This window comes from Ornithorhynchus anatinus, chromosome 3, assembly GCF_004115215.2.
Source record: "Ornithorhynchus anatinus isolate Pmale09 chromosome 3, mOrnAna1.pri.v4, whole genome shotgun sequence".
In the NCBI taxonomy this organism is placed as follows: domain Eukaryota; kingdom Metazoa; phylum Chordata; class Mammalia; order Monotremata; family Ornithorhynchidae; genus Ornithorhynchus; species Ornithorhynchus anatinus.
The window spans coordinates 49869580-49892643 of NC_041730.1; the positions used below are offsets into that span (position 1 = coordinate 49869580).

General features: G+C 65.6%; 1 protein-coding gene across 2 annotated transcripts; it reads right to left on the bottom strand.

Moving 5' to 3' along the window:
• Nucleotides 1-606: 606 nt before the first annotated feature.
• On the bottom strand, nt 607-18372 carry DNAJB5 (DnaJ heat shock protein family (Hsp40) member B5). 2 transcript variants are annotated; one of them, XM_029061687.2, is made up of 4 exons: nt 18284-18372; nt 9657-9901; nt 3101-3702; nt 607-1556 (listed from the first exon to the last, which is right to left on the bottom strand). In XM_029061687.2, the coding sequence occupies exons 2-4, from the start codon at nt 9865-9867 to the stop codon at nt 1323-1325; spliced, it is 1047 nt and encodes a 348-aa protein (XP_028917520.1). In that variant the 5' UTR covers nt 9868-9901; nt 18284-18372; the 3' UTR covers nt 607-1322. The 2 variants fall into 2 exon arrangements, with proteins under 2 accessions (XP_028917520.1, XP_028917517.1); XM_029061684.2 differs by lacking the exon at nt 18284-18372 and adding an exon at nt 15224-15543.
• Nucleotides 18373-23064: the final 4692 nt, after the last annotated feature.

The following is a 23064-nucleotide window of genomic DNA, read 5'->3' on the forward strand; positions in this document are numbered from 1 at the left end:
CGCCGGGAGAACGAACCCGGCCCCTGCCCCTCCTCGGTCCGCGCTCACCGACGGTGGGGCAGGGACCGGGCAGGGGTGGGAGGTGAGGGCAAGGAGTAGGACTCGCCCGGAGCCTTCTTAATACCCTGTGGAAGAAACGGAAGCAGCAAGGGACGCCCACGGCGCACCTGGAAACACAAAGCGTCCCGCGCTCCACACGGCCCGCCCCGGCCCCCGTCTGGGGGCCGGGGGGCGGCCGCGTCGGGGGGGGGCGGGGGGCCCTGCCCGGCTCGGGCGAGCCCCGATCCGACTGGGGTGGGCTGGTTCGGAGGCCCCGGTGGCCGGAGTGGGTCCGGAGGGAAACCAGGAATACCGGGCCGGCCCAGAGCCCCGGGAGGGGCGGGCCAGGTGACTCCAGATTTCTGGCCTCGGCGGGGCCCGCGCATGGGCGAGTGGGTGTGCGTGGGATCGTCGGTGAGTATGTGCCACTACGTGAGAGAATCTATATCCGTCAGAGGAAGCCCGAGAAGCAGCGCCGCTTAACGGAAAGAACCCGGGCCTGGGAGTCGGAGGGGCTGACCCCGGCTCCGCCACTGGCCTCCCGTGACCTCGGGCAAGTCGCTCCGCTGAGTCTCGGTTTCCTCATCTGGAAAATGGGGACTCGATACCTGTTCTCCCTCCTCCTCACACTGTGAGCCCCACTCGAATACCGCCGTCATTACGGAAGGTGTGCCTGTCACGCGGGCGTCTATGTGGGCATCTGAGACTGCGAGGGTGCCTGTCGGAGCAGAGAACGGACTGCTGGGGGCAAAAGCCGACCGGCCCCAGACCGGCCCCTCGAACCCGTCGAGCTGCGGGGGGACCGGGGGAGGCCGCCGCTTCGGGTGTCAGCCCCGGGGCGCCGGGGCCGGGGCGGGGGGGAGGGGGTGACTCGGTGGAGCGGGGAGAGTCGGGTGCGGACATGCTATTTACAGACTGCGTTTCTGTAGAGGGAAAACTATGCTTTTCAAGTAACACTCAAGTGGAGTCGTCCTCCGGGGAAAGGAGTTAGAAACCCGGATCCAAAACAGTTGAACACGATAGAGGAGCCCGTCAGCCAGGGCCCCGGCTGCTCCCCGTCAGCCCGCTCCGGAGAGACGCCGGGGGCGGGGAGGGGGCGGCGGGGTGGCCGGAGGGGGCCGACGGAGGGGATTTTTTGCATTTCAGAAAACAGTCCCCAGCCTCCAGAGGGCAGGGAAGGGCTCGGGGCCCGGGGCCCAGGCGAGGCCAGAGGGGCAGGGAGCTAGCTATGGCTGTGGGGCCGGGGCCGGGGCCGGGGCCGGGGCCGAGGTCGGGGCCTAGGCCTAGGAGCAGGGCAGGTGCTGTTTCAGGATCTGTCTGGTCTGAGGGGCTATCCTGTCCGGGAACCGCACTTTGAACTCGACAATGAGGTCGCCGCGCTGGGTGGGGACCTTGGGGAAGGGCAGCCCCTCGCCCCGAAGTCTCTTCACGGTGCCTGGCTTGATGACGTCGTTGCAGGGCAGCGGGATGACGCGGCCGTCGATGGTGGGAATGTTCACCGTGCAGCCACACAGAGCCTGGGGGACAGCAGAGACAGGGGTCACGAGGGGAGGGACGTCCAGGGGAGGAGGAGGATTCGGGGTGGGGGGGCGAGGGGGTCGGGGGGGGGGGGGGGGGAACGGGGGACTCGCTCCTCTGCCCGTTGCCAGGAGCGGCCGAGGCCCCGGGCGGCTGCCCGGCTCCGCCCGGGCCCGGGCTCCCCCTCTTTGGCTTTCGTCCGCCCCGCCGCCTCCCTCCCTGCCCCTCCCGCCCCCCGCAGCTGGGGCTCGGGGAGCCTCCCCCGGCCTCCCCAGCAGGGCCCCCCGCTCCGCACTGGCCGCAAGCTGCCGGAAACTACCGTCAGGGGTGGGACTGGGGGTCGGGGGGGGGGGGGTTAGGGCCCCACGTTCCCCTCCTCCCTTCCACCTTCCAGAGGCAGAGCCGGGCGGGAATGAAGCCCGGAGCCCAAGGTGGCGGCGACGGATGGGGAAACGGGAGCGGAGCTGGGGGAGGAGGACGAGAGTAGGGTGGGCGGAGAGGGGGCCTCCGAGGGACCGAGCGCTCCCCCAACCTCTCCCTCTCCCCTCCACCCCTCCGACAAGCCTCCCGCTGCCACCGGGCTCAGCTCGGCGCAGGGGGCGATCCGACCCTCCGCGCCCCCCGTCCCCGTCCACTGGTCAAGACACTGTTCCGGCCCACCGCCCCAGCCCCAAGCCCGACCCAGCCGCCGGAGGGACATGGGGAAGGAGAGCCGGGGCTCCCCGAACCCGGGGTTTCCGCGTTCCGGGTCGGCACTGCCACGGAGGCCGGCCCAGCGTGGGAGCTGGGGCCCGGGAACGGCTCGGATGAAGCCGGGGCATCCGGTCTGGCTAGGGGACCCCAGCCGGTCTCCGGCGGCTCAGCCGGGTCTAGGGTGGCCGGGTGGACCACCGAGACCCGACGGTACCCCGGGCGCGGGTCCTACCCCGGGCGGGAGCCGGCGCCCCGGAGCCCCACCGAACAGAGACAGCGGGCGGGGAGGAGGGACGGCAGACGAGCGGCGGGGACGGGATACCGGGGCCGGGCGGCGGGAGCCGGGGCGGCGACCCCTAAGACGGGAGAGGTCAAAGCCGGGCTTAAGGTTTAAGGGGGAAGGGGAAGAAAGGGGAGGAAGTGCGAAGGAAGAAAATTTCCAGGCATAACCTTCACGGATCCGCCGTCTCCCCACGCCTCTCCCGGCCACCCGGGGCGAGCAGCCTCAGCGGCTACGGGTGGCAAGGGGGCCGTCGGTAGGGGGAGGGGAAGCGGGGTGGCGAGCTGCCTCCCCCGCCCCCCGAGGCCCCGGGCCTTCTTCCCGTCACTGGGCCGAGCTCCCCCGGCCTACCGGTCAGCCCCGGCGGAGGTGGCCTCCCTCTGACTGACTGGGAGCTGACTCTCCGAGGCCCGGGATTCCCGGCTCCTACGCGTACCCCCGGAGGTCGGGATGCCCCGCCCGGCCCGGCGCCGCCGGACCGGCCGGTCGGGTTCCCCGGCCCCGGGCGGCGTCCCGTCCCCGCCCGCCCGCCCCCCGGCCCCCCGAGGCCCGGCCCGCGCGGGGCCCCACCTCCTTGAGGCTGATCATGGCGCTGTAGATCACGTTGGTGCCGTCCCGCCGGAAGTGGGCGTGGGGCTTGTCCTTGAGCACGAAGACGATGTCGGCCGGGATGTTGTCGGGCGTGGCGTCCCCCTCCTTGGGGAAGGTGATCTTGGTTCCCTCCTTCCAGCCGCGTTTGATGACGATGTTGAGGATCTTGTCTTCGGTGCGTACCGTCCGGCCGTCGGGGTTCAGCCGCCGCCGGGTGATCTTCATGCGCTTGGTGGAGCCGTGGTAGATCTCCTCCAGCGACACCCGCAGCTCGTGCACCACGGGCGGGTCCTGGACCTTGCGCCGCGGCGGGATCGACTCCTGGTGCCGCCGGTGCACCCCGTTCAGCCCGTTGAAGCCGAAGCGGCTGAAGGCGCCGAAGGGGTCGTCGTCGTCCTCGATGTCCATGTCGTCCTGGTCGAGGCCGTTGAAGGCCCGGGACGAGCGGCTGCTGGCGAAGAAGATGTCGAAGGGGTTGGAGCCCCCGAAGAAGGAGGCGAAGGTGGCGTGGGGGTCGCCGTGGAAGGTGTAGTGGAAGGTGCTGCCTGAGCCTCCGGACGACCCGCCGCCCGTCTTCAGACCTGCCGGGGGACGGGGGAGAGGGAGTGAGTGGCCAGGGCAGACGCGAGAGCTTCGGCCGGAGCGGGCCGCCCACCCCCGGGGTCCCCTCACCCACCCCCGGGGCGCCGGCCCTCACAGCCCCGTCCCCGGCCCTCCCGAGTGGCAGCCCCCAGCCCCCGCAGCACACCCGGGAGGCGGGGGCCAAGATCACCCGCGGGGGCCGGAGCCGGCGGTCGACGCCCCGGGCTCTCACTGGGGCCGTGGGGCCCGGATGCCACCCGCCACCCGCCCTGCCTGGGAGAAAAAGGGGAGGCGAGGGACCGGGAGCCCGCAGCTCCCACGGTGGGGAGAGCCGCCGCGTGGCCCTCCGAGCCCGTGCCCGGCCACGAGTAGCCCGAACGGTGGGCGGGAAGGGAGGGCGAGCTGCAGCCTTCTCGCTCCGCCCCGCCCCTTCCCCCGGACCGGCCGAGGGCCTGAGCTCAGGGCCGAAGGGGCCGAGGGTTTGGTCGGCCCCCGCTCGGGTCCCAGGGGCCGGGGCACGACTCGAGCCCCTCGGGTGGCTCGGCAGAGAGTTGGGCCCCGGGAGGAGGAGGAGGAGGCGGCGTTTCCGTCCAGGAGGGTTCCGGACGGCCCGGCTGCCAAATTGGCTTCCGCAGCCCCACGCTGAGCGGAGCCGGGTGGGAACTGCCGCCCGGATGTCACGATCCGGGGAAGGGAGCGGGGAAGGGAAGAGGAGAGCCCGGCCAGACCCGGACGCGGGAGCCCCGACTTGGCCTTCCGACCTCGGGCCGGGGGAATGGGCCACCGCACCCCGGGTCCTCCCCGCCAAGTCCCTCGCCCTTTCGTCTCCCTTTCGCCCGCACCCCTGCCGGAGAGCCCCGATTCCAGGAGGCGGCCTAGAATGTGCGCTCTGGGGACGAGGCTAGGGACCGAGCCCCGGGGAGCGGGATGAGCTAGACCTGGAGTGAGTCTGGGCCGGAAGAAGGCGGAAGGAAGAGAGAAAGAGGGGGTACGGGGTCCTGGCAGATACAGGTGCCTGTCACCTGCAGAGTCCCCGCAGGAAGCAGGCAGACAGGGTCACCCACAAACGTCACGGTGAACGACACCAGAATCTAGGCGCCGGAACCTGCTGCGTGACCTCGGGCGAGTCCCGCCGCTTCTCTGTGCCTCGGTTCCCTCCACTGCAGAAGGGGGATTCGATACCTGTTCTCCCTTCTACTTCAGCTGCGACCCCTCACGTGGGACCCCGTTAGCTTGGGCCCGCCCCAGTGCTTAGCCCCGAGCTTAGCACGTAGTAAACGCTTAACGGAAACCATCACCGTCACTACTGTAAACGTCGCTGTGCCTCGGTTACTTCATCTGTAAAATGGACATTACGACCGTGAGCCCTACGTGGGGCAGGGACGGTGTCCGACCCGATTACCGGGTATCTACCCCGGCGCTTGGAACAGTGTTTGGCACGCAGTAAGCGCTTAACAGATAGCACGATTATTACCGTCCAGGGGCCCGCCCGAGAGTCACCTCAGGGGGAGAGCTCCGGCCTCCCGCCCAACAGCCTCTTCCTGGCCTCATCGTCCCCCGACACCTCTGCAGGGCCCAAATTAGCTCCGACCCCTGGCCAGGAGGGGCTGTGAGGCACGAGGGCAGGTGTGGGGTTTCACTGCCGGGCAGCGAGGGCGGACGGGAGGAAGCCCCGGGCAGGGGCCGGGCCGCGGCCTTCCCCACGCACGCTCCGCTCTGCCGTCCCGAAGGGCCGGGCCTCCAGCCTGCGGTAAACGCGCCGACCCGGCGGCAGGAGGAGATGGCGGCGGCGTGACGCCTGGGGAGAGGGGCGGGACCCCTCCCAGACGAGAGTCTGGGAGCAACGGCGGGACGATCCCCTGGCTGCCCTGGGGGGCCTAGGTGGACACTGGGGCAACAGCTTGAACTTGGCCCGGCCGGGGGAAGCAGGAAGGCGGGGGGCCGGGGGGCCCGGAGGCCTTGGGGTTGTCCGATGGGGCAGGCCCGGTTGTCTGAGGGCCGGAATGGCCCGGGGGTCTCCCGGTTGCCTCAGAATCGCAGTTCCCAGTGAGGGAACGGGCTGCGTCCACCCCCGGGGGCGGGCGGACAGAAGGCCCGGGGCCTGGCCCAGGACCGCTCCCGAGGCCCAGAAAGGGGAGGGGGAGGACGGAAGAGCGGGGCAAGGGAAAGAAGAGTGGGGGAGGTGTAGAGGAAGCCCAAAATAGCGCCCGGGAGAGCTCAGCGGGTCACCCGGGCGTCATTCACGGAGGCCAGAGCCGGGCCTCGACTGAGGTTTTCCGGGCTGGGCTGGAGCCAGGCCAGTCCCCTGGAAAGGTCCTGTCACCGGCCGATCCCAGCCCTGGGATCAAAGCCCTGTCCTCGAGGCGCTTACCCGCTCCGAGAAAACGTCGGTTTCCGCCGCCACCGGCAACCCGGAGGGCAGGGGGTCAGCTGGGCTGCGCTGGGCCGTGATGGGCCACTCCCCGGTGTCCTGAAGACCCCCGACCTGGAGGACTCTACCAGCAAGGGGACTGCCCGGAGGAAGCGGCTCTTCCCCGGGCCCCACAGCCCCTTCCCCACCACAGTCAGACCTTCGGGACAATGAGGTGGGTGGGGGAACGGTCAGGTTACGGCGCCTGAGCCGGATCCGCTCCAACGCCCCCTCCCTGGCCCGGCGGCTACCGAGTCCGGGAGCGGCGGGGAGGCTGCGAGGTGGCAGACCCCGGCCGCCAGCCCTCCGGGCTTCCCGAGGCCCCTTCCCGAGGCCGGCGTGGGAGGCGGCGGGGAGAGGGGGCAGAGCGGCCGATTGTCCGGAAGAGGTAGACACTGGATAGCGCCGGAGCTGGGTCCTCCTCGTCTTAATATAGAGCTAGGCGCTGGTCGCTAACCAGCTCGCTCCCACCCGGGCCGCTTTATTAGTAATAATAATAATAATAATAATAATAACTATGGTACCTGTTAGGCGCTTACCATATGCCAAGCACCGTTCTAAGTACTTGGGAGATGCAAGTTAATCAGGTCGGACACAGTCCCTGTCCCACATGGGGCTCACATTCTCATCCCTATTTCGCAGACGAGGTCACCGGGCCCCAGGGAAGTGAAGCGACTTGCCCAGGGTCACACAGCAGACGAGCGGCGGGGCCGGGATTAGAAACCAAGTCCTTCTGACTCCCAGGCCCGGGCTCTATCCGCTAAGCCGCGCCGCTCCTCACTTGCAGGGCGGAGGCCGCTTTATTTGGGCCTTTGTGACTGGCCTAGATCGACTCCCTCCCCCCGCTCCCGGCTCACGTCGCCCCAGCGCGGGGCTGGCCCGGCTCCGGGGAGAGGCCCCGGGGGCCGACACCGGCTCGACCGCTTCCACCTCCCGTCGACACCACTCTTCACCTCTCCAGGGCCGTCGGGGCCATCCCCGGCCACGCTGCCTCGGTCTCCCCGCTGTTTTGCCAGCTGAGCAGCCAGCTGGGCCAACTGGCGAGTGGACTGTGCGGTCCTGGCCCGGCCAGGGCGCTCAGCCTGACCCAGCCGGGCCCTCGCACGGAAGGAGCTCGGAGTCCCCTCGGGCACGTTTCCGGGGCCTGGCGGGGCCGGCTCGCCGGGCGAGCGCCTGAACGTGCATGCGGGGGCACCCTTCAGGCTGGACATAAACCGGGCCCCCGGCGTTAGCCTTCCAAAGGGCAATTCCCGCACCCCCACATTTCTTGCCCTTCGCTCCCCTCAAGCCAATCTCCTTATCATCCCTGCCTCTAATCCAATGCACTCACTCACTCTCTCATATACACACACACGCCTGGGAGTCAGAAGGTCGTGGGTTCTGATCCCCGCTCTGCCACTTGCCTGCTGTGTGACCCTGGGCAGGTCGCTTCGTTTCTCTGGGCCTCAGTGACCTCACCTGTAAAATGGGGATGGAGACTGTGAGCCCCACATGGGACAGGGGCTGGGTCCAACCCCATTTGCCGGTCTCCACTCTAAAAACGATGCTATTTGTTAAGCGTTTTCTAAGTGTCAGGCGCTGTACTGAGCGCCGGGCGGCTCGGTGGAAGGAGCCTGGGCTTGGGAATCAGAGGTCCTGGGTCCTAATCCGGGCTCCGTCACTTATCGGCTGTGTGACTTTGGGCAGGTCACTTCACTTCTCTGGGCCTCAGTTCCCTCACCTGTAAAATGGGGATTAAGACTGTGAGCCCCACGTGGGCCAACCTAATCACCTCGTATCTCCCCCGGCGCTCAGAACGGTGCTCGGCGCATAGTAAGCGCCTAACAAATACCGTCGTCGTCGTCATCATCGTCACGAGGGCAGCGGAGCCGACGGAAAGAGTCTGGGACCGGGAGACGAGAGACCGGCGTTGCCCTCGGGAGCCTTGGGCAAGTCACTGAGCCACCGACCCCCTCCGGGCCTCAGTCTCCTCATCTCAAAAATGGAGATGAGACAGACTGGGGGACGGAGATGGCGTCGGATAACCCGGCACAGAGTGAGCACGGAATAAGTGCCGTAATGCTCATCATTCCCCACCATCCCGTTCAGGCCATCCAACTGAGAAGGAGCGTAATGGATAGAGCCCGGGCCTGGGAGTCAGAAGGTCACGGGTTCTCGTCCCGGCTCGGTCACGGGTTCTCGTCCCGGCTCCGCCACCTCTCTGCTGTGTGACCCTGGTCAAGTCACTTCACTCCTCCTGGCCCGAGTTACCTCCTCTGTAAAATGGGGATCGAGACCGTGAGTCCCACAGTGGGCCGGGGACCGTGTCCGACCCGATCTGCCCGTATCCACCCCAGCGCTTGGTCCCGGGCCCGGCACCTAGCAAGCGCTTAACGGCCTCCTCGGCACCCTCGCCGGTTTATTTGCAATCGATGGATCCGTCCCTCGTACTGACGCTCCGGGTCTATCGACCTCGGGACGCCTGCGGGCGGTCGCTCGGACCGAGAGCCCGGCGAGGGCGGGTGCCGCGTACATCTTCTCTGTTCGGTAGGTTTAAGCGGGCTGGGAGGGCGCCGGGGACACGGTGGATGCTCGGTCCACACCGTCCACGGGCGGATAGCCGGACGGGAGGCCCGGGCCTCCGGCAGAGCCAGCCGCCCCGCCCTGGCCCTGCCCGCCTGCTGGTTCCCTGGCAGGACAAAGCTATCATTTGACCCCGGCGAGTTCGAGTTGCTGCCCCAGATAAATGGACGCACCTGCTTGTTAAATCTTCCCCAGAGCACATCTTGCAGGCTGAACAATCTGTTTATACAAGCCCTTCTGCTCTTTAAACGCTCAACTCCTATGCTGATTAATGCAAATGCTATTCAGAGCTGTCCACCCCCCCCCCCCCCACCGGCCAATCGGGCAGCAGCGTCTCCCGGCTTCGACTAATAAGGCCGGCGAGGTGGCCGCCGAGCAGCTCTCCCCCTCCTGTCGGCAGGCCCCGGCCGGGCTGCCGCGACCAGCCGACGCAGGGAGTCAGTTATCCAGGGAGAGGCCATGACTTAAATTGGGAAAGTCACCGGCTGAGGGCAGCTTGGCTTGAAGAGGAGAAAAGGGCGGGGGGCCGGGGGAGGTCACCTGGGGCCGAGGGGAAGGGGAACGGTAGGTAGCCGGAGCCCTCGGAGGAAAGCCGTCTCCCCTCCCCGCCGTGTCTCCCGGCCACCGACACACCGAGCCCAGAACCGCCGGGCCGGAGGTGGAGAGGAGACCCCCCGGGTCGGCCGGCCACGGGCCGGGGGCTTCGGATCAGCCCCGTCTCTCCCCGGCCTCGAGCCCCCCCCCGGCTTCTCCTGTCCCATCCCCGCGGGGCTCGGCTCCTACGGAGAGCCGGGGAGCGGGCGTCGAGGGGAGACCGCTGAGTAGCGGGTGGCGAAACTGGGTCAGATCATCCAATATAGATTTCTGGTCAGGTAGGGCTGGCGCCCCGGGAGGGCACAGTGGCCTTCTTCTGCCCTGGGCCCTCCCCCTCCCGCCCGAACGCCCAGGGAAGAGGCGGGAGCTGGGGCCGGTGGCCCTTACCTTCTTCACCATACTGGTCGTACACCGCCCGCTTCTTCGCGTCGCCCAGCACGTCGTAGGCCTCGGCGATCTCCTTGAACTTCTCTTCGGCGCTGGGATCCTTGTTCTTATCCGGGTGGTACTTCAGCGCCATTTTCCGATAGGCCTTCTTGATCTCATCCTCGTTGGCCCCGGCCTGGATTCCCAAGATCTTGTAATAATCCTTCCCCATGACTGCAGCGGGCACTCTGCTGGGCTCTTTGTTCCTGAAAGGGACGGGAAACTCGGTCTCTAACCCGGCCAGCGGGTTGGGCGGTCCCCGTCAACGGCCGGCCCCGCGCTGCGCTCCCACGCCGGTTCCGCCCGCCGCCGGCATCCCGGCCGGCCGACCCAGCCGCCGCCGGCGGAGCAGGGGACCGACGCGCCGGTCGGTCCCCGATCCGGACGGTGGTGGGCGGGGGGCCCGGGGGCCCAGGCTGGGGGCTGAGGTGCCCTGCCCCGCACCCATCGATCGAGGGTGTTTATTCGTCATCATCTCCAGTGGTATTTATTGAGCGCTCACCCTGTATTAAGCGCTCGAGACAGTACAACACACAGAGTTGTGGACGCATTCCCCGCCCACAGCGAGCGTAGAGTCTAGAGGGGGAGACAGACATCGCCAGAAATAAATAAATGACGGACACGTACGTAACTGCTGCGGGACCGAGGGCGGGGTGACTATCGAGCGCTTAAAGGGTGCGGGACGAATGATGCACGGATGACACAGAAGGGAGGGGGAGTTGGGGGAAAGGGGGCTTATTCGGGGAAACGTGACCTCGGGAGGGGGGGGAGAGCGGCGGTCCGGCGTATACGGGGCCGGGGGAGGGGATTCCAGGCCAGAGGGAGGGTGGGGGAAAGGGGTCGGGGCGAGACAGATGACAGCAAGTTGGAGCTACAGACGCCGAGTATGAAGGGCTGGGCTGTAGTAGATCAGTGAGATAAGAGAGGAGGGGACAAGCCAACTGAGTGCTTTAAAACCCAAAGCGAGGCGTTTCTGTTTGAGGCAGAGGTGGACAGGCAACCACTGGAGGTGCTCGAGGAGCGGGGAGACGCGGACCGGGTGGTCGCTCGGAAAGATGATCCGGGCAGCAGAGTGGAGTGGGGACTGGAGTGGGGAGAGACGGGGAGGCAGGGAGGTCAGCCGGCAGAGGATAAGGCACGCAGATGAACCTGGCGGTAGTTTGGATGGAGGGGAAAGGGTGGATTTTAGCGATGCCGTGAAGGGAGAACCGACGGGATCTGGTGACAGATTGAATATGTGGGTTGCGTGAGAGAGCGCCACGCTGAAAGAGGCCCCGTTCGGTACAGTTCGATACTGTTCGATACGGTTCCCGAGGCAGGCCGGCCGGGGCCGGGCCCGGCACGCAAGCTGACCCCGCTGAGCGGCGCTCAGGGGACTCGTCTGTTGGGCCCAGCACACACGGAGGCGAAAGGGAAGCCCTCGAACGCCCGCACTGGGGTCCGAGCAGCAGCAGCACAGCGGGGTGAGGCCCGACCGGAGCCTCCGCCAAGTCCCCGGCCCTCAGGAGACTGTCCGGAGGCCCCCGGGGTCACGCCCGCCTCCATCACATCTCCTGGAGAAGGAGCGGGGCCCAGTGGCTAGAGCGCGGCCCCGGGAGCCAGAAGGACCTGGGTTCTAATGCCGGCTCCGCCGCTCCTCCGCCGCCTGACCTCGGACGGGTCCCTTCACTGCTCTGAGCCTCGGTTACCTCATCTGTAAAGCGGGGATTAAGGCTGTGAGCCCCAGGTGGGACGGGGACCGGGTCCGACCCCATTTGCTCGGATCCACCCCGGCGGGCGATCCAGTGCCCGGCACGTAGTGAGGGCTTAGCGAACACCACGATCATCATCGACATCCTCTCGACGGCGGGGGGGGGGGGGCCGCGGGCGGGGCACCAATTCTTGAGGGGGCGCGGGATGCTCCGCTCGGGGCGGGAGGGGCAACCCGGGGGGGGCGACTGCTCACCTCGCGCCAGACAGAGAGCCGGGCGTGGGAGCGTCTTCACGGACAGCCAGGGCGGGGATGCCGGGGAGAGGCGGACCGCACGTCTTGCCAGCGCAACCCAGACTGAGCTCTGACCCAGGCCGCCATGGGCGTGGGCGACCATTTCCGGGCTCCCTGGATCCGCCCAAACCCAACCCCCTCCTTGACAGCCTCCTCCTTGCACCCGGGGCCGGTGTCAGACAGCCGGCCACCACGGGTGGGTCACTCGGGTCCGCGGCCCGGCTTCGGGGTTAAGACGGCGGGGATGGGGCCGTTGGTTCCGAAGGTTCGGAGTCCAACCCGAGACCTCTCGGTCGCCTAGCTGTCCCGTCGGACGTTTCCCTCAACTCCTCGGTCCCTTAGGGACACTGGACGCTGTCCACCCTGCTGCCCCAGAAGGGCAGAGGGGCTAGGCTGGCATCCGGGAAGGGTGGGGGCTGGGGACGGGAGCCGGTGCGGGGTATTCCTTTCCGGACCACCTTCGCAAGAGTCACCCAACAGAAGCAGCGTGGCCTGATGGAAAGAGCCCGGACCCGGGTCTCGGAGGACCTGGCTTCTAAGCCCAGCTCCGTCGCGTGACCGCTGGGTGACCTGGGGCAAATCACTTGGTTTCTCTGTGCCTCAGTTCCCTCATCCGTAACATGGGGATTAAATCCCCGCCCTCCCTCCTACTTGGACCGTGAGTCCCACGTGAGACAGGGATGGTGTCCGACCTGATTATCTTGTCTCCAGCCCAGCGCTTAGTAGAGGGCTTGGCACCCGGTCAGCACTTAACACAGACCGTACTATATTATAATATCGATTAATATATAATAATTAATGTAATTAATAATATGTATTAACATATTATAATAATATAATAATGATTATAATCCATCACCACGAGACCCAGAGGCCCCATTCCGCTCAGCCGCTGAGAGAGGTGAAGCCCCCTCCTGCCCCGCCCGCTAGGGACACAGAGAGACACGAAAGGGCACCGTCCACCCTGCTCTCCTCCCTCCGACTCCGTTGAGTTCAGGGCCCCGGCAGGGAGCGGGTCAAAAAACCCCCAAAATCTCCAGCGGGCCACTGGGATCCAGGAGGGGTGGTCAGGGAGGAAGGCAGGTGAGAGGAGGGGAAGGAGAGGCGGGGCCCCGGGAGCAAGCTGACACTCGAGGGTTCTCCTGCATTCCGGGACCGGATCCCCATCTCTTTCCCAGGGTCCCACAGCCGGGCACACCCACGCCAATGCTTTCCAGTCTCACCCCAAGCCCGACGTGCCAATCCCAGGACTTCCTTGGTGGGGAGGATGATTCAGAGGCCCCAGGAAGAAGAATCAGAGGAATCTTAGGAGAGTGGAGGAAGAGGGGTGGGGAATTCCTTCCCCGCCCCCTCCCCCTCAACACCCCGCCCTCCCCACCCCCCAACACACCCAGGCCAGCTGTTCAGCATTAAACCATTTCCCCAAATACACCCATCTGCCAACCTGAGGTCTCCGAGCAGCTGCAACTCTCGGTCCTCCTCTTCCGACCCGGGCCCCGGCGCCCGGCCAAACCCGTCTCGGGCGGAATCCCGGACTTGGCAAAACCGCCGTCCCCCCGACCCCGGTGCCCGGCCTCCACAGGGGAACCCGCGGGGCCCGGGAGGTCAAGTTCCCTCCCGCAGCTGCCCAAGGCAGGACCATCGTCGGGTCGGGGTGGGGCCAGAGTACGTAGGTAGGAGTCCGTGTGCGTGTCCAGGGTGCCGAGCCAAGAAGCTTCTCGTGGCCAGGAGCCAAGGGGCCAGTCGGAAGGGCGGCTCTGTCTGTCACTGTCACGGCCCAAGGCCCTGCTCGGCATGGGGAAAGTCAGGTTCTTTCCGGAAACATCCGGGGCCGCAGCGGCCTCCTAACCTCTGCGACCCCGCTGCGGCACAGTGGGGGTCACGCGGAGTCACCGGGGGGGGGGGGGTCACAAGGAGTCACGGGGGAGGGGGGGGGTTCACGCTAGAGTTCAGGACTGGGGACCCAGGCTCCCGAAACCCGGATGCCGTCTCTCTTCTGTCGCCCCGAACCACCCCGCCGCCCGGGACGCCACCCCGGACTGAAGGCGGGAGAGATCCCGGTTAGGCCCAGAGGAGATCTGCTTGGCCGTCAGGGTGACCGAAGGCCGGCCGGGGCTACGGGGAGGGCGTCGGGGGTCTTTACGGGGAGAGCGGATACCTTTCTGACTCGGTGGTTTGGGCGTCGACCCGCTTGGAGGCCGGGGGCTGGCCCAGTTGAACTGTCCGGCACCCCCGTCCCCGACCGGGTTCCCGGTCGGGCACAGGCCCAGTTGCGGGGGGCGGGGGACGGCCCCGACCGGGCCCCGGCACTCCGGGGGGCCGGTGCTCCCGATCCGGAGCGTTTCCGGCCCCCCGGGGCGGGCTCCCCGCCTGAAACCTCCGGCTGCCGGCATCTGAGGGTTCCTGGCAAGGACGGAATGGCTGCAGCACTTGCCCACACAGTGACGGCACTGCCAGCGCCTGACTCATGCCTCAGGGATACCTCTGGTACGAACGACTTCTATATAAAACCCCATGCCCTCGGCCCCTCCGGCACGTCAGTCCGGGGGCGGCGGGGGCGGGGGCGGTCCCGGGGCGCTCACGGCAGGCGTGGGAGCCGGAGCTCGGCACACCCGCGCCGCGCCACCCGCACGCTCCTCCTGGAAGCTCCCGGAGGCTCCGTCTGAATCACTCGCCTTGGGGAGCGGGGGCGGCGGAGGAGAGAGAGAGAGAACCCCGAAGGGTCGGCAGCCATTTTCGGAAGCAGCGAAAACCCGTCTGAGCCCCGTCGGCGCTCGGGGAGCTTGCCCACCCAGAAATGGTCTCGGGGAGGGAGGGGGGCGGGGGGACACGAATGCAGCGTGGGGTCGGCCCCGGGCCCAGGGACCTGGGGCTGATCCCGGGGTCGCCTCTGCCCCCGGGCACCCCGGTTGAGCTTCCGATGTTTTCCCTCCAGGAGGGCCTCCGATCCGGCCCTCCTCAGAATTAGGGGGCAGGTGGGCGGGTGGAGGGGGGTGCAGAGGGAGGGGAGCCGGGACGGAAACCGTCCGGCTCTTGCCAGGCAAGCGACAGCACAGAGGCACCCGGGAGGCCACCTCCTCTCCTTCCCGAGCCTGTCCCCGTGTCACCCCATCTCCCGAGCCAGCCTCCCCAGCAGGCCGCCGGCGTGGCCGCCCGGATCCCCGGATCCAGGAGCGGGAAGCGTGCCCGGCTCTGACCTTCACCCCGCGTGGCTCACCCGACCTCGCCGGGGCCGGAAGGCCGGGGGGGCGGGGGAGGGAGGGGGGCGAGCGTCTCCGGCCCCAAGCCCAGCCCTGCCTTGCCCCCCGGCCCTCCCCCTCCACCCCCCCCCGACCCGGGGCTCCTCCTGGGGCCCTCTCCCTCCCGCCACACCGACTCAGTCCCGGGAGGCAGAGGATGAGATGGGACGGACGGTGGGATGGTGGACGGCGGGGGATGGATGAGATGAGCAGACGTGGGGGGGCTGGGGGAGGGGGGCGGAGACGAACCGGGTCCGGTCCCCACTGGGGATGGAGAGAAGGAGCCGCGAGGCAAAAGCACTTACCGAAACTTTACAAACACATTCAGCGTCCACGCGCTCATTTTTAAGGGCTCCAGCTTAATTTTAAACATTAAACTGGCTAAGAAATCTTCACCCCAGAACTGTGGGAAGCCCCGGACACGGGGTCGGGCCTGGACGGTGGGTGCCGTTTGGGTGGGGCAGGAGAGGGCGGCCCCCTTAGGCGCGACCGAGCGGGCGGAGGGGCTGCCTCGGACGGCCGCCATCGCCCCGTGCCACTCGGCGCCCGTGCCCGCCGGCCAGCTTCCTCCCCCGGGGCCCAGCTAACTGGGGCTCATCGTTGGGCCGCGCGACCCGCCGACGACCCGGTTCTCGGGGAGGCTGAGGCGAGTGGCGCTTGAAGGAAGCCCGGCTGCCACCCTTAAAGCCAGGGGCGGGCGGGGCGGGCCCGGCGGGGTGGCACCGGCGAGAAGGGGCCGCCTCTGCCCCTTTGTGTGGGCTGAGCGCTTCTCGTTCGGGAGATCCAAGAAACCGCTCAATGAAGTCATTTGACGCGCTGGAGCTCCCCCCTCCTCCTCCTCCTCCTCCTCCTCCTCCACCGATTCTGATTGCTCTCTGGATGGGGGGCAGCCACGAGTCGCTCCTCCCCACAGCCCACCCACCCACCCGTGGGTTGGAGGCCAAAGCCCCCGAATCTACCGCCCGCCTTGCGGGGGGGGAGGGTGGGGGCACCCAGGGGCCACTTCCTTTCGGGGCCTGGACACGAGGGCCCCGCCGGCCGGGACTCGGGGTCGTGCCCGGCAGGGGAGGGGACCTGCTGGCTGAGGGCACCCGCCACACGGAGGGCGAGGGGGGCAGGAGGGAAGGGATGCGGGGGGGTACTGCCGGGATTGTCAGGGGCTGCACCCCCTCCCCCCCCGCCCCCAGGGTTTACTGCCCCCGTCCCTCCCCATCCTCGGCCCCCGGAACCGGCAGCCGGGGGACGACCCGTCCAGAGCTTGGCACCGGCTCTCGGCCCCCGCCCCCGCCCCCTGACCCTGGCAGGCGCCGATCCCCGACCCCTCAGTCCGAATCCCCGGGCCCCCACTCCACGAAACCCCCATCTCGGCCTCTCGACCCCGACGTCTAGGCTCCCTCATCTCTATCCCCCAGCTCCCCCCATCTCTATCTCGCAGCTCTCCTCTGTCCCCCAGCTCCCCCCATCTCTACCTCCCAGCTCTCCTCTATCTGCTCCCCAGCTGCCCCCATCTCTATCTCCCGGCTCTCCTCTATCTGTCCCGCAGCTCTCCCCATCTCTGTCCCCAGCTCTCCCCGTCTCTGTCCCCCAGCTCGCCCCATCTCTATCTTCCGGCTCTCCCCGTCTCTGTCCCCCAGCTCCCCCCCATCTCTGTCCCCAGCTCTCCCCGTCTCTGTCCCCCAGCTCCCCCCATCTCTATCTCCTGGCTCTCCTCTAACTGTCCCCCAGCTCCCCCCATCTCTGTCCCCAGCTCTCCCCGTCTCTGCCCCCCAGCTCCCCCCATCTCTATCTCCCGGCTCCCCCCATCTCTGTCCCCCAGCTCCCCCCCGTCTCTGTCCCCAGCTCTCCTCATCTCGGTCCCCCAGCTCCCCCCGTCTCTGTCCCCCAGCTCCCCCCATCTCTATCTCCCAGCTCTCCCCCTCTCTGTCCCCCACTCCTCCTCTCTCTGTCCCCCACTCCTCCTCTCTCTGTCCCCCAGTCCCCCCCTCTGTCCCCCAGCTCCCCATCTCTGTCCCTCAGCTTCCCCCTCTCTGTCCCCCAGCTCCCCCTCTCTCTGTCCCCCAGCTCCCCCTCTCTCTGTCCCCCAGCTCGCCCCTTCTCTGTCCCCCCGCTCCCCCTCTCTGTCCCCCCGCTCCCCCCTCTGTCCCCCCGCTCCCCCTCTCTGTCCCCCCGCTCCCCCTCTCTGTCCCCCAGCTCCCCCCTCTCTGTCCCCCCGCTCCCTCTCTCTGTCCCCCAGCTCCCCCCTTCTCTGTCCCCCAACTCCCCCTCTCTCTGTCCCCCACTCCCCCTTCTCTCTGTCCCCCAGTCCCCCTCTCTCTGTCCCCCACTCTTCCTCTCTCTGTCCCCCAGTCCCCCCTCTCTGTCCCTCAGCTCCCCCCTCTCTGTCTCCCCGCTCCCCCTCTCTCTGTCCCCCAGCTCCCCCCTCTCTGTCCCCCACTCCCCCTTCTCTCTGTCCCCCAGTCCCCCTTCTCTCTGTCCCCCACTCCTCCTCTCTCTGTCCCCCAGTCCCCCCTCTCTGTCCCCCAGCTCCCCATCTCTGTCCCCCAGCTCCCCCTCTCTCTGTCCCCCCGCTCCCCCCCTCTGTCCCCCAGCTCCCCCCCTCTGTCCCCCAGCTCCCCCCCTCTGTCCCCCAGCTCCCCCCTCTCTGTCCCCCAGCTCCCCCCTCTCTGTCCCCCAGCTCCCCCTCTCTCTGTCCCCCAGCTCCCCCCTCTGTCCCCCAGCTCCCCCCCTCTGTCCCCCAGCTCCCCCCTCTCTGTCCCCCAGCTCGCCCCTTCTCTGTCCCCCAACTCCCCCTCTCTCTGTCCCCCCCTGCCCCTTCTCTCTGTCCCCCAGTCCCCCTCTCTCTGTCCCCCAGTCCCCCTTCTCTCTGTCCCCCACTCCTCCTCTCTCTGTCCCCCAGCTCCCCCCTCTCTGTCCCCCAGCTCCCCCTCTCTCTGTCCCCCAGCTCCCCCCTCTGTCCCCCGCTCCCCTCTCTCTGTCCCCCCGCTCCCCCTCTCTCTGTCCCCCAGCTCCCCCTCTCTCTGTCCCCCAGCTCGCCCCTTCTCTCTGTCCCCCAGCTCCCCCTCTCTCTGTCCCCCAGCTCCCCCCCTCTCTGTCCCCCAGCTCCCCCCTCTCTGTCCCCCAGCTCCCCCCTTCTCTGTCCCCCAGCTCCCCCTCTCTCTGTCCCCCCCTGCCCCTTCTCTCTGTCCCCCAGTCCCCCTCTCTCTGTCCTCCAGCTCGCCCCTTCTCTGTCCCCCAGCTCCCCCTCTCTCTGTCCCCCCGCTCCCCCCTCTCTGCCCCCCCGCTCCCCGTCTCTCTGTCCCCAGCTCCCCCCTAAACCCAGTCCCGCAGGCAGACGGCCCGCGTGTCAGCGCCCCCGCTCCCCGTACCTGATCCCGCCGGGGCCGGCGCTGCGGGTGCGGGGGTCGGTGAGGACGTTCGGGTCCCAGCGAGAGCCGCTCAGCGCCGCTCGGCCGGGACAGCGGTGGGTGGGTGGGCGGGCGGGCGGGTGGGCGGCCGGCGGCTCCCCGCCCCGCCCCCGACCAGCCGATCGCCCCGCCCCTCGCCCCCGATTGGCCGGCTCCGCCGAAGGGGGCGGGGCCCAGCGGGAGGCCCGCCCCCCGGCGCCCCGGCCTCGCCCCGATTGGCCGGACGCCCTGTCGATCAACGGGGCGGCCCCGCCCAGCCGAGCGGCCTCGGTGGGGCCCGGCGCTCCGGGGCGCCCCCTAGCGGCCCCGCCCTCGACCCCGGGGGGGGCTGCGCCCTCGGCCCCGTCGGTCGGGTGGGGGGGGGCGGGGGGCCGGGGGGGGGGGGGAAGCCCGACGAATCCCTCGAGAACCTTCTGGAAGCCGGCTACGTCACGGGGCGCACCTTAAAGGGGCCGCGGCCCTAAGGGCAGCCTCCCCCCCCGGCGGAAGTGGGGCCGCCTCCTGCCGCGCCGCCCTCTGGGAAATGTAGTCCTTCGAGGTGTGAGGCCCTCAGAGAGGACTGGAGGTGGGGGGGGAGGTTGGGAGGCGGTCCGTCGACCGTATTTCTTTATTCTTAAATGATAACAGTAATGTTGGTATTGGTTAAGCGCTTACTCTGTGCGGAGCAACCGTTCTAAGCGCTGGCGGGGGTGGACACGAGGGAATCCCACGCGGGGCGCACGGTCTTCATCCCCATTTTCCACACGAGGTCACTGAGGCACAGAGAAGTTAATCATAACGATGTTGGTATCGGTTAAGCGCTTCCTATGTGCCGAGCACTGTGCTAAGCACTGGGGTGGACACAAGGGGATCAGGTTGTCCCACGCAGGGCTCCCAGTCTTCATCCCCATTTGACGGATGAGGTCACTGAGGCACAGAGAAGTTAATCATAATAAGAATGTTGGTATTTGTTAAGCGCTTCCTATGTGCCGAGCACTGTTCTAAGCCCTGGGGGAGATACGGAGTAATCAGGTCCCACGCGGGGATCGCAGTCTTCATCCCCATTTTCCACGTGAGGTCACTGAGGCACAGAGAAGTGAAGGGACTTGCCCAAGGTCCCACAGCTGACAAGTGGCAGAGCCGGGATCCGAACCCATGACCCCGGACTCCGAAGTTTAGTGTCGAGGGCCTTCGATTCAGAGCCGCCCCACGAGTAGACTCTGTCCCCGGCGTCCCGTCCTCCGCCCCCCTCTCCACCAGCTTGGAGGGGTCAACCGTGGGCAGGCCCCTGGGGCCGGAGAATGGCCTACGTGACGCCAAGAAGGCGGAGGGCAGAGCAGGGCCCCGAGGTCGATCTGGGCAGAGGGACGGGGCGGGGAGAAGGGCCCGAGGGGAGGAAAGCTTGGCTAGAAATGGAGGGAGCCGGGTGGCAGCCAGCCTAAGACGGGCCCAGCCAGATTCTGGGACGCACGACCGGCAGCGGTGCCGTATTGGACGGGCAAAGGTGTCCGCCGGGCTCCGCTCGTCAGTCCCGGGGAGGCTTGGAGGAACGGGCGGTTCGGCCGGTCCCTCCTTCCCGACGATCCTCCCGCTTCAGAATAAACCGTCTCCCGTTCCTAAATTTCCTGCCTCCGCTAGCCCTTTGCGGACTTCTCGTCTGGGAATGGATCCAGACCCCTTCTGAACCTCGGTCGCTCCGTGCGGTGTCACGTTTCGGGGGTGAAGAAGCTCCTGCACGAAAGAGGCGTCTCCTTTCCGTTCGTTTTGTCCAAAACCTCCAAGCGTCGACCGACCTGCCCTCGGCCTTAGGCGATGGGACCTGGTGAGAAAAGATTCCCCTAGGCACCCCGGCCAGGGGCTTCGCGGTTCAAGCGATCGGTCGATCGAGCCGGTGGTATCTACTGAGCGCTTACTGTGTACAGAACGCTGTAGTAAGCGCTTGGGAGAGTACAAGAGAGGGGCGGGACTGTAAGCTCACTGTGGGCAGGGAATGTGTCAGTTTGTGTCTGTATTGTACTCCCCTAAGCGCTTAGTACAGAGGTCAGTAAACGCTCGGTAAATACGACTGACTGACTGAATGAACGAATACCACATGAGAGAGATGGTCGACGACGTTCCCTGCCCTTAAGGAGCTTACAGAGTTTGGAGGACTCTGTGGCGTTTACTGAGTGCTCTGTGAACGCTAGGCCCATTTGGGAGAGTATCACGCTTGGAAGAATAAGACACCCTTTGCTCCCCTTAAAGAGATTACGATCTAACGGGGAGGTAGAAATTATTTACATAACGAAACCGGAGGAAGCTGGAAACCACACAAACACATCAGAATGAAACAGCTGAAGGATTGAAAGTGCAGATAAACACACAAATAGAACATAAACGAATAAAAATATACTTGTGTACACAAGTACTAAGGGTTGGTGTCGATCCGATAATCATTTGAGGAAGGCTATCTGCAGCCCGAGTGCCGAGCGGAAAGAGCAAAGAGTCAAGTCTGCCACCGGTCTGCTCTACGATCGTGGGCTAGACTCTTGACCTCTCTGGGCTTCAGTTTCCTCAATCATTGCTATCTACTGAGCGCTTACCGTGTGCAGAGAACTGCACTAAACATTTGGGAATGTAAAGGGACAGGTCCAAGCGCATAGATGATGCAGAAGGGAGAGCTATGCAGAACTATTCGTTGCCGGATCGTACTTTCCAATCGCCTAGTCCAGTGCCCTGCACGCAGTAAGCGCTCAATAAATACGAGTGAATGAACGAATGAGACGGAGTCGGGGGAAAGAGGGCTTAATTGGGGAAGGCCTCTTGGAGGAGGTGTGACCTTAATAAGGCAAATCCTCATTTACACATCGGGGATAAAATGCCTGATCTCCCTCCCTTTAAGAGCGTGTGCTCTGCGCCTGCTCCGATGATCACATTCTAAGTGCTTAATAAATATATTAATTCGAGAAGGGACCTGGGGATTTTAAAGATGGGCAAAGCGGAGAAGCCCTGTGGCCTTGCGGAGAGAACAAAGGCCCGGGAGTCCGAGGACCTGGGTTCTAATCCCGGCTCCACCGCTTTCCTGCTGTGTGACCTGGGCAAGTCGCTTAACTTCTCTAGTCTCGATTTCCTCACCTGTAAAATAGAGATTCAATACCCATTCTACTTCCTATGTAGACTGTGAGCCCCGTAGGGACTGTGTCCAAACTGCAAATATTCATTCTCTCATTCGGTCGTATTTATTGAGCGCTTACTGCGTGCAGACCGCTGTACTGAGCACTTGGAAAGTCCAGTTCAGCAATAAAGAGAGACGATCCCTGTCCGTACCGGGCTTTCGGTCTAGCAGGGGGAGACGGTCATCAAAACAAGTAAACCGGTATCAATATAAATAGACTTATACATCAAAACGAGTATACAAGCATCAATATAAATAAAAATAGAATTATGGATATGGACATATATATACAAGTGGGGTGGGGTGGGGTGGGAAGAGGCGGGTAAAGCAAAAGGAGCGAGTGAGGGTGACACAGAGGGGAGGGGAAGCTGAGGAAAAGGGGGGCTTAGTCTGGGAAGGCCTCTTGGAGGAGGTGAGCCTTCAGTTGGGCTTTGAAGGGGCAAGTGTGCTCGTTTGGAGGATTTGAGGAGGGAGGGCGTTCCAGGTCAGAGGTGGGCCGGGGGTTGACAGCAGAACAGGCGAGACCGAGGCACGGTGAGAAGGTTGGCACCAGAGGAGCTGAATGTGCTGGCTGGGATGGAGAAGGAGAGAAGGAAGGTGAGGTAAGAAGGGGCAGAATGATGGAGAGCTTTCAGTCCAATAGTGAGGAGTTTTGTTTGATACGGAGGTTGATGGGCCACCACTGGAGATTTTCGAGGAAGCAGGTGAGGTGCCCAGATTACAGATTACGGAACGTTCCTGTCGAAAGATAATCCCGGCAGCAGAGTGAAGTATGGATTGAAGAGGCGAGAGACAGGAGGTGGAAGACCCTACGGCAGTGTTTTTGGCACATATTAATCACTTAACTAATATTACAATTATTATGATTATTATCAACTGATGGGGAAGAGAGTTCCAGACTGGGGGAACAACATGAGCAAGGTATCAGAAGTGGGAGAGTTGAGAAAAAGGATAGAAGATAAACTTGGGGAGAATGAAGCTCTACATTTCCTCCGTAGAATCTCCCCTCGCCCTCCGCCCTCTCCTTTTCCCCTCTGGAGAGCGGGGCCTGACCAGTTAGGATCCCCCGGCCTCCCGACATTGGTGGCAGACACTGAGAAGCATTGTGGCCTAGTGGATAGAGCACGGGCCTGGGAGCCAGCAGGACCTGGGTTCTAATCTCGGTTCCGTCACTTTTTGGCTCTGTGGGCTAGTCACTTAACTTCTCTGTACCTCAGTTACCTCATTTGTAAAAATGGAGATTAATGCCGTGAGTCCCATGTGGAACATGGATTGTGTCCAACCTGATGAGCTTGTATCTCCCCCAGGGCCTGACATATAGTAAATGCTTAACAAATACCATCAGTATTATTATTATTATTATTATTATTATTATTAGGGTTGGGGCCACGAGGGCGATGCTGGGGGACTCAAACTGCATCACGGCCTAGTGGCAAGAGCACGGGTTTGGGAGTCAGAAGTGGTGTGTTCTAATCCCGCCTCTGCCACTTATCAGCTGTATGATTTTGGGCAAGTCACTGAGCTTCTCAATGCCTCAGTGACCTCATCTGCGAGCCCCACATGGGACAACCTGATTGCTTTGTATCTCCCCCAGCACTTAGAACAGTGC

Excerpts from the sequence above, each read along its gene's own strand:
- DNAJB5 (XM_029061684.2), bottom strand. The coding sequence starts at position 15,444 with ATGGCGGCCGTCCGAGGCAGCCCCTCCGCCCGCTCGGTCGCGCCTAAG. Across the intron at positions 9,902-15,223 it reads AATGTGTTTGTAAAGTTTCG|GAACAAAGAGCCCAGCAGAG; the intron begins GTAAGTGCTTTT and ends CGTCCCTTTCAG. Across the intron at positions 3,703-9,656 it reads CGACCAGTATGGTGAAGAAG|GTCTGAAGACGGGCGGCGGG; the intron begins GTAAGGGCCACC and ends GTCCCCCGGCAG.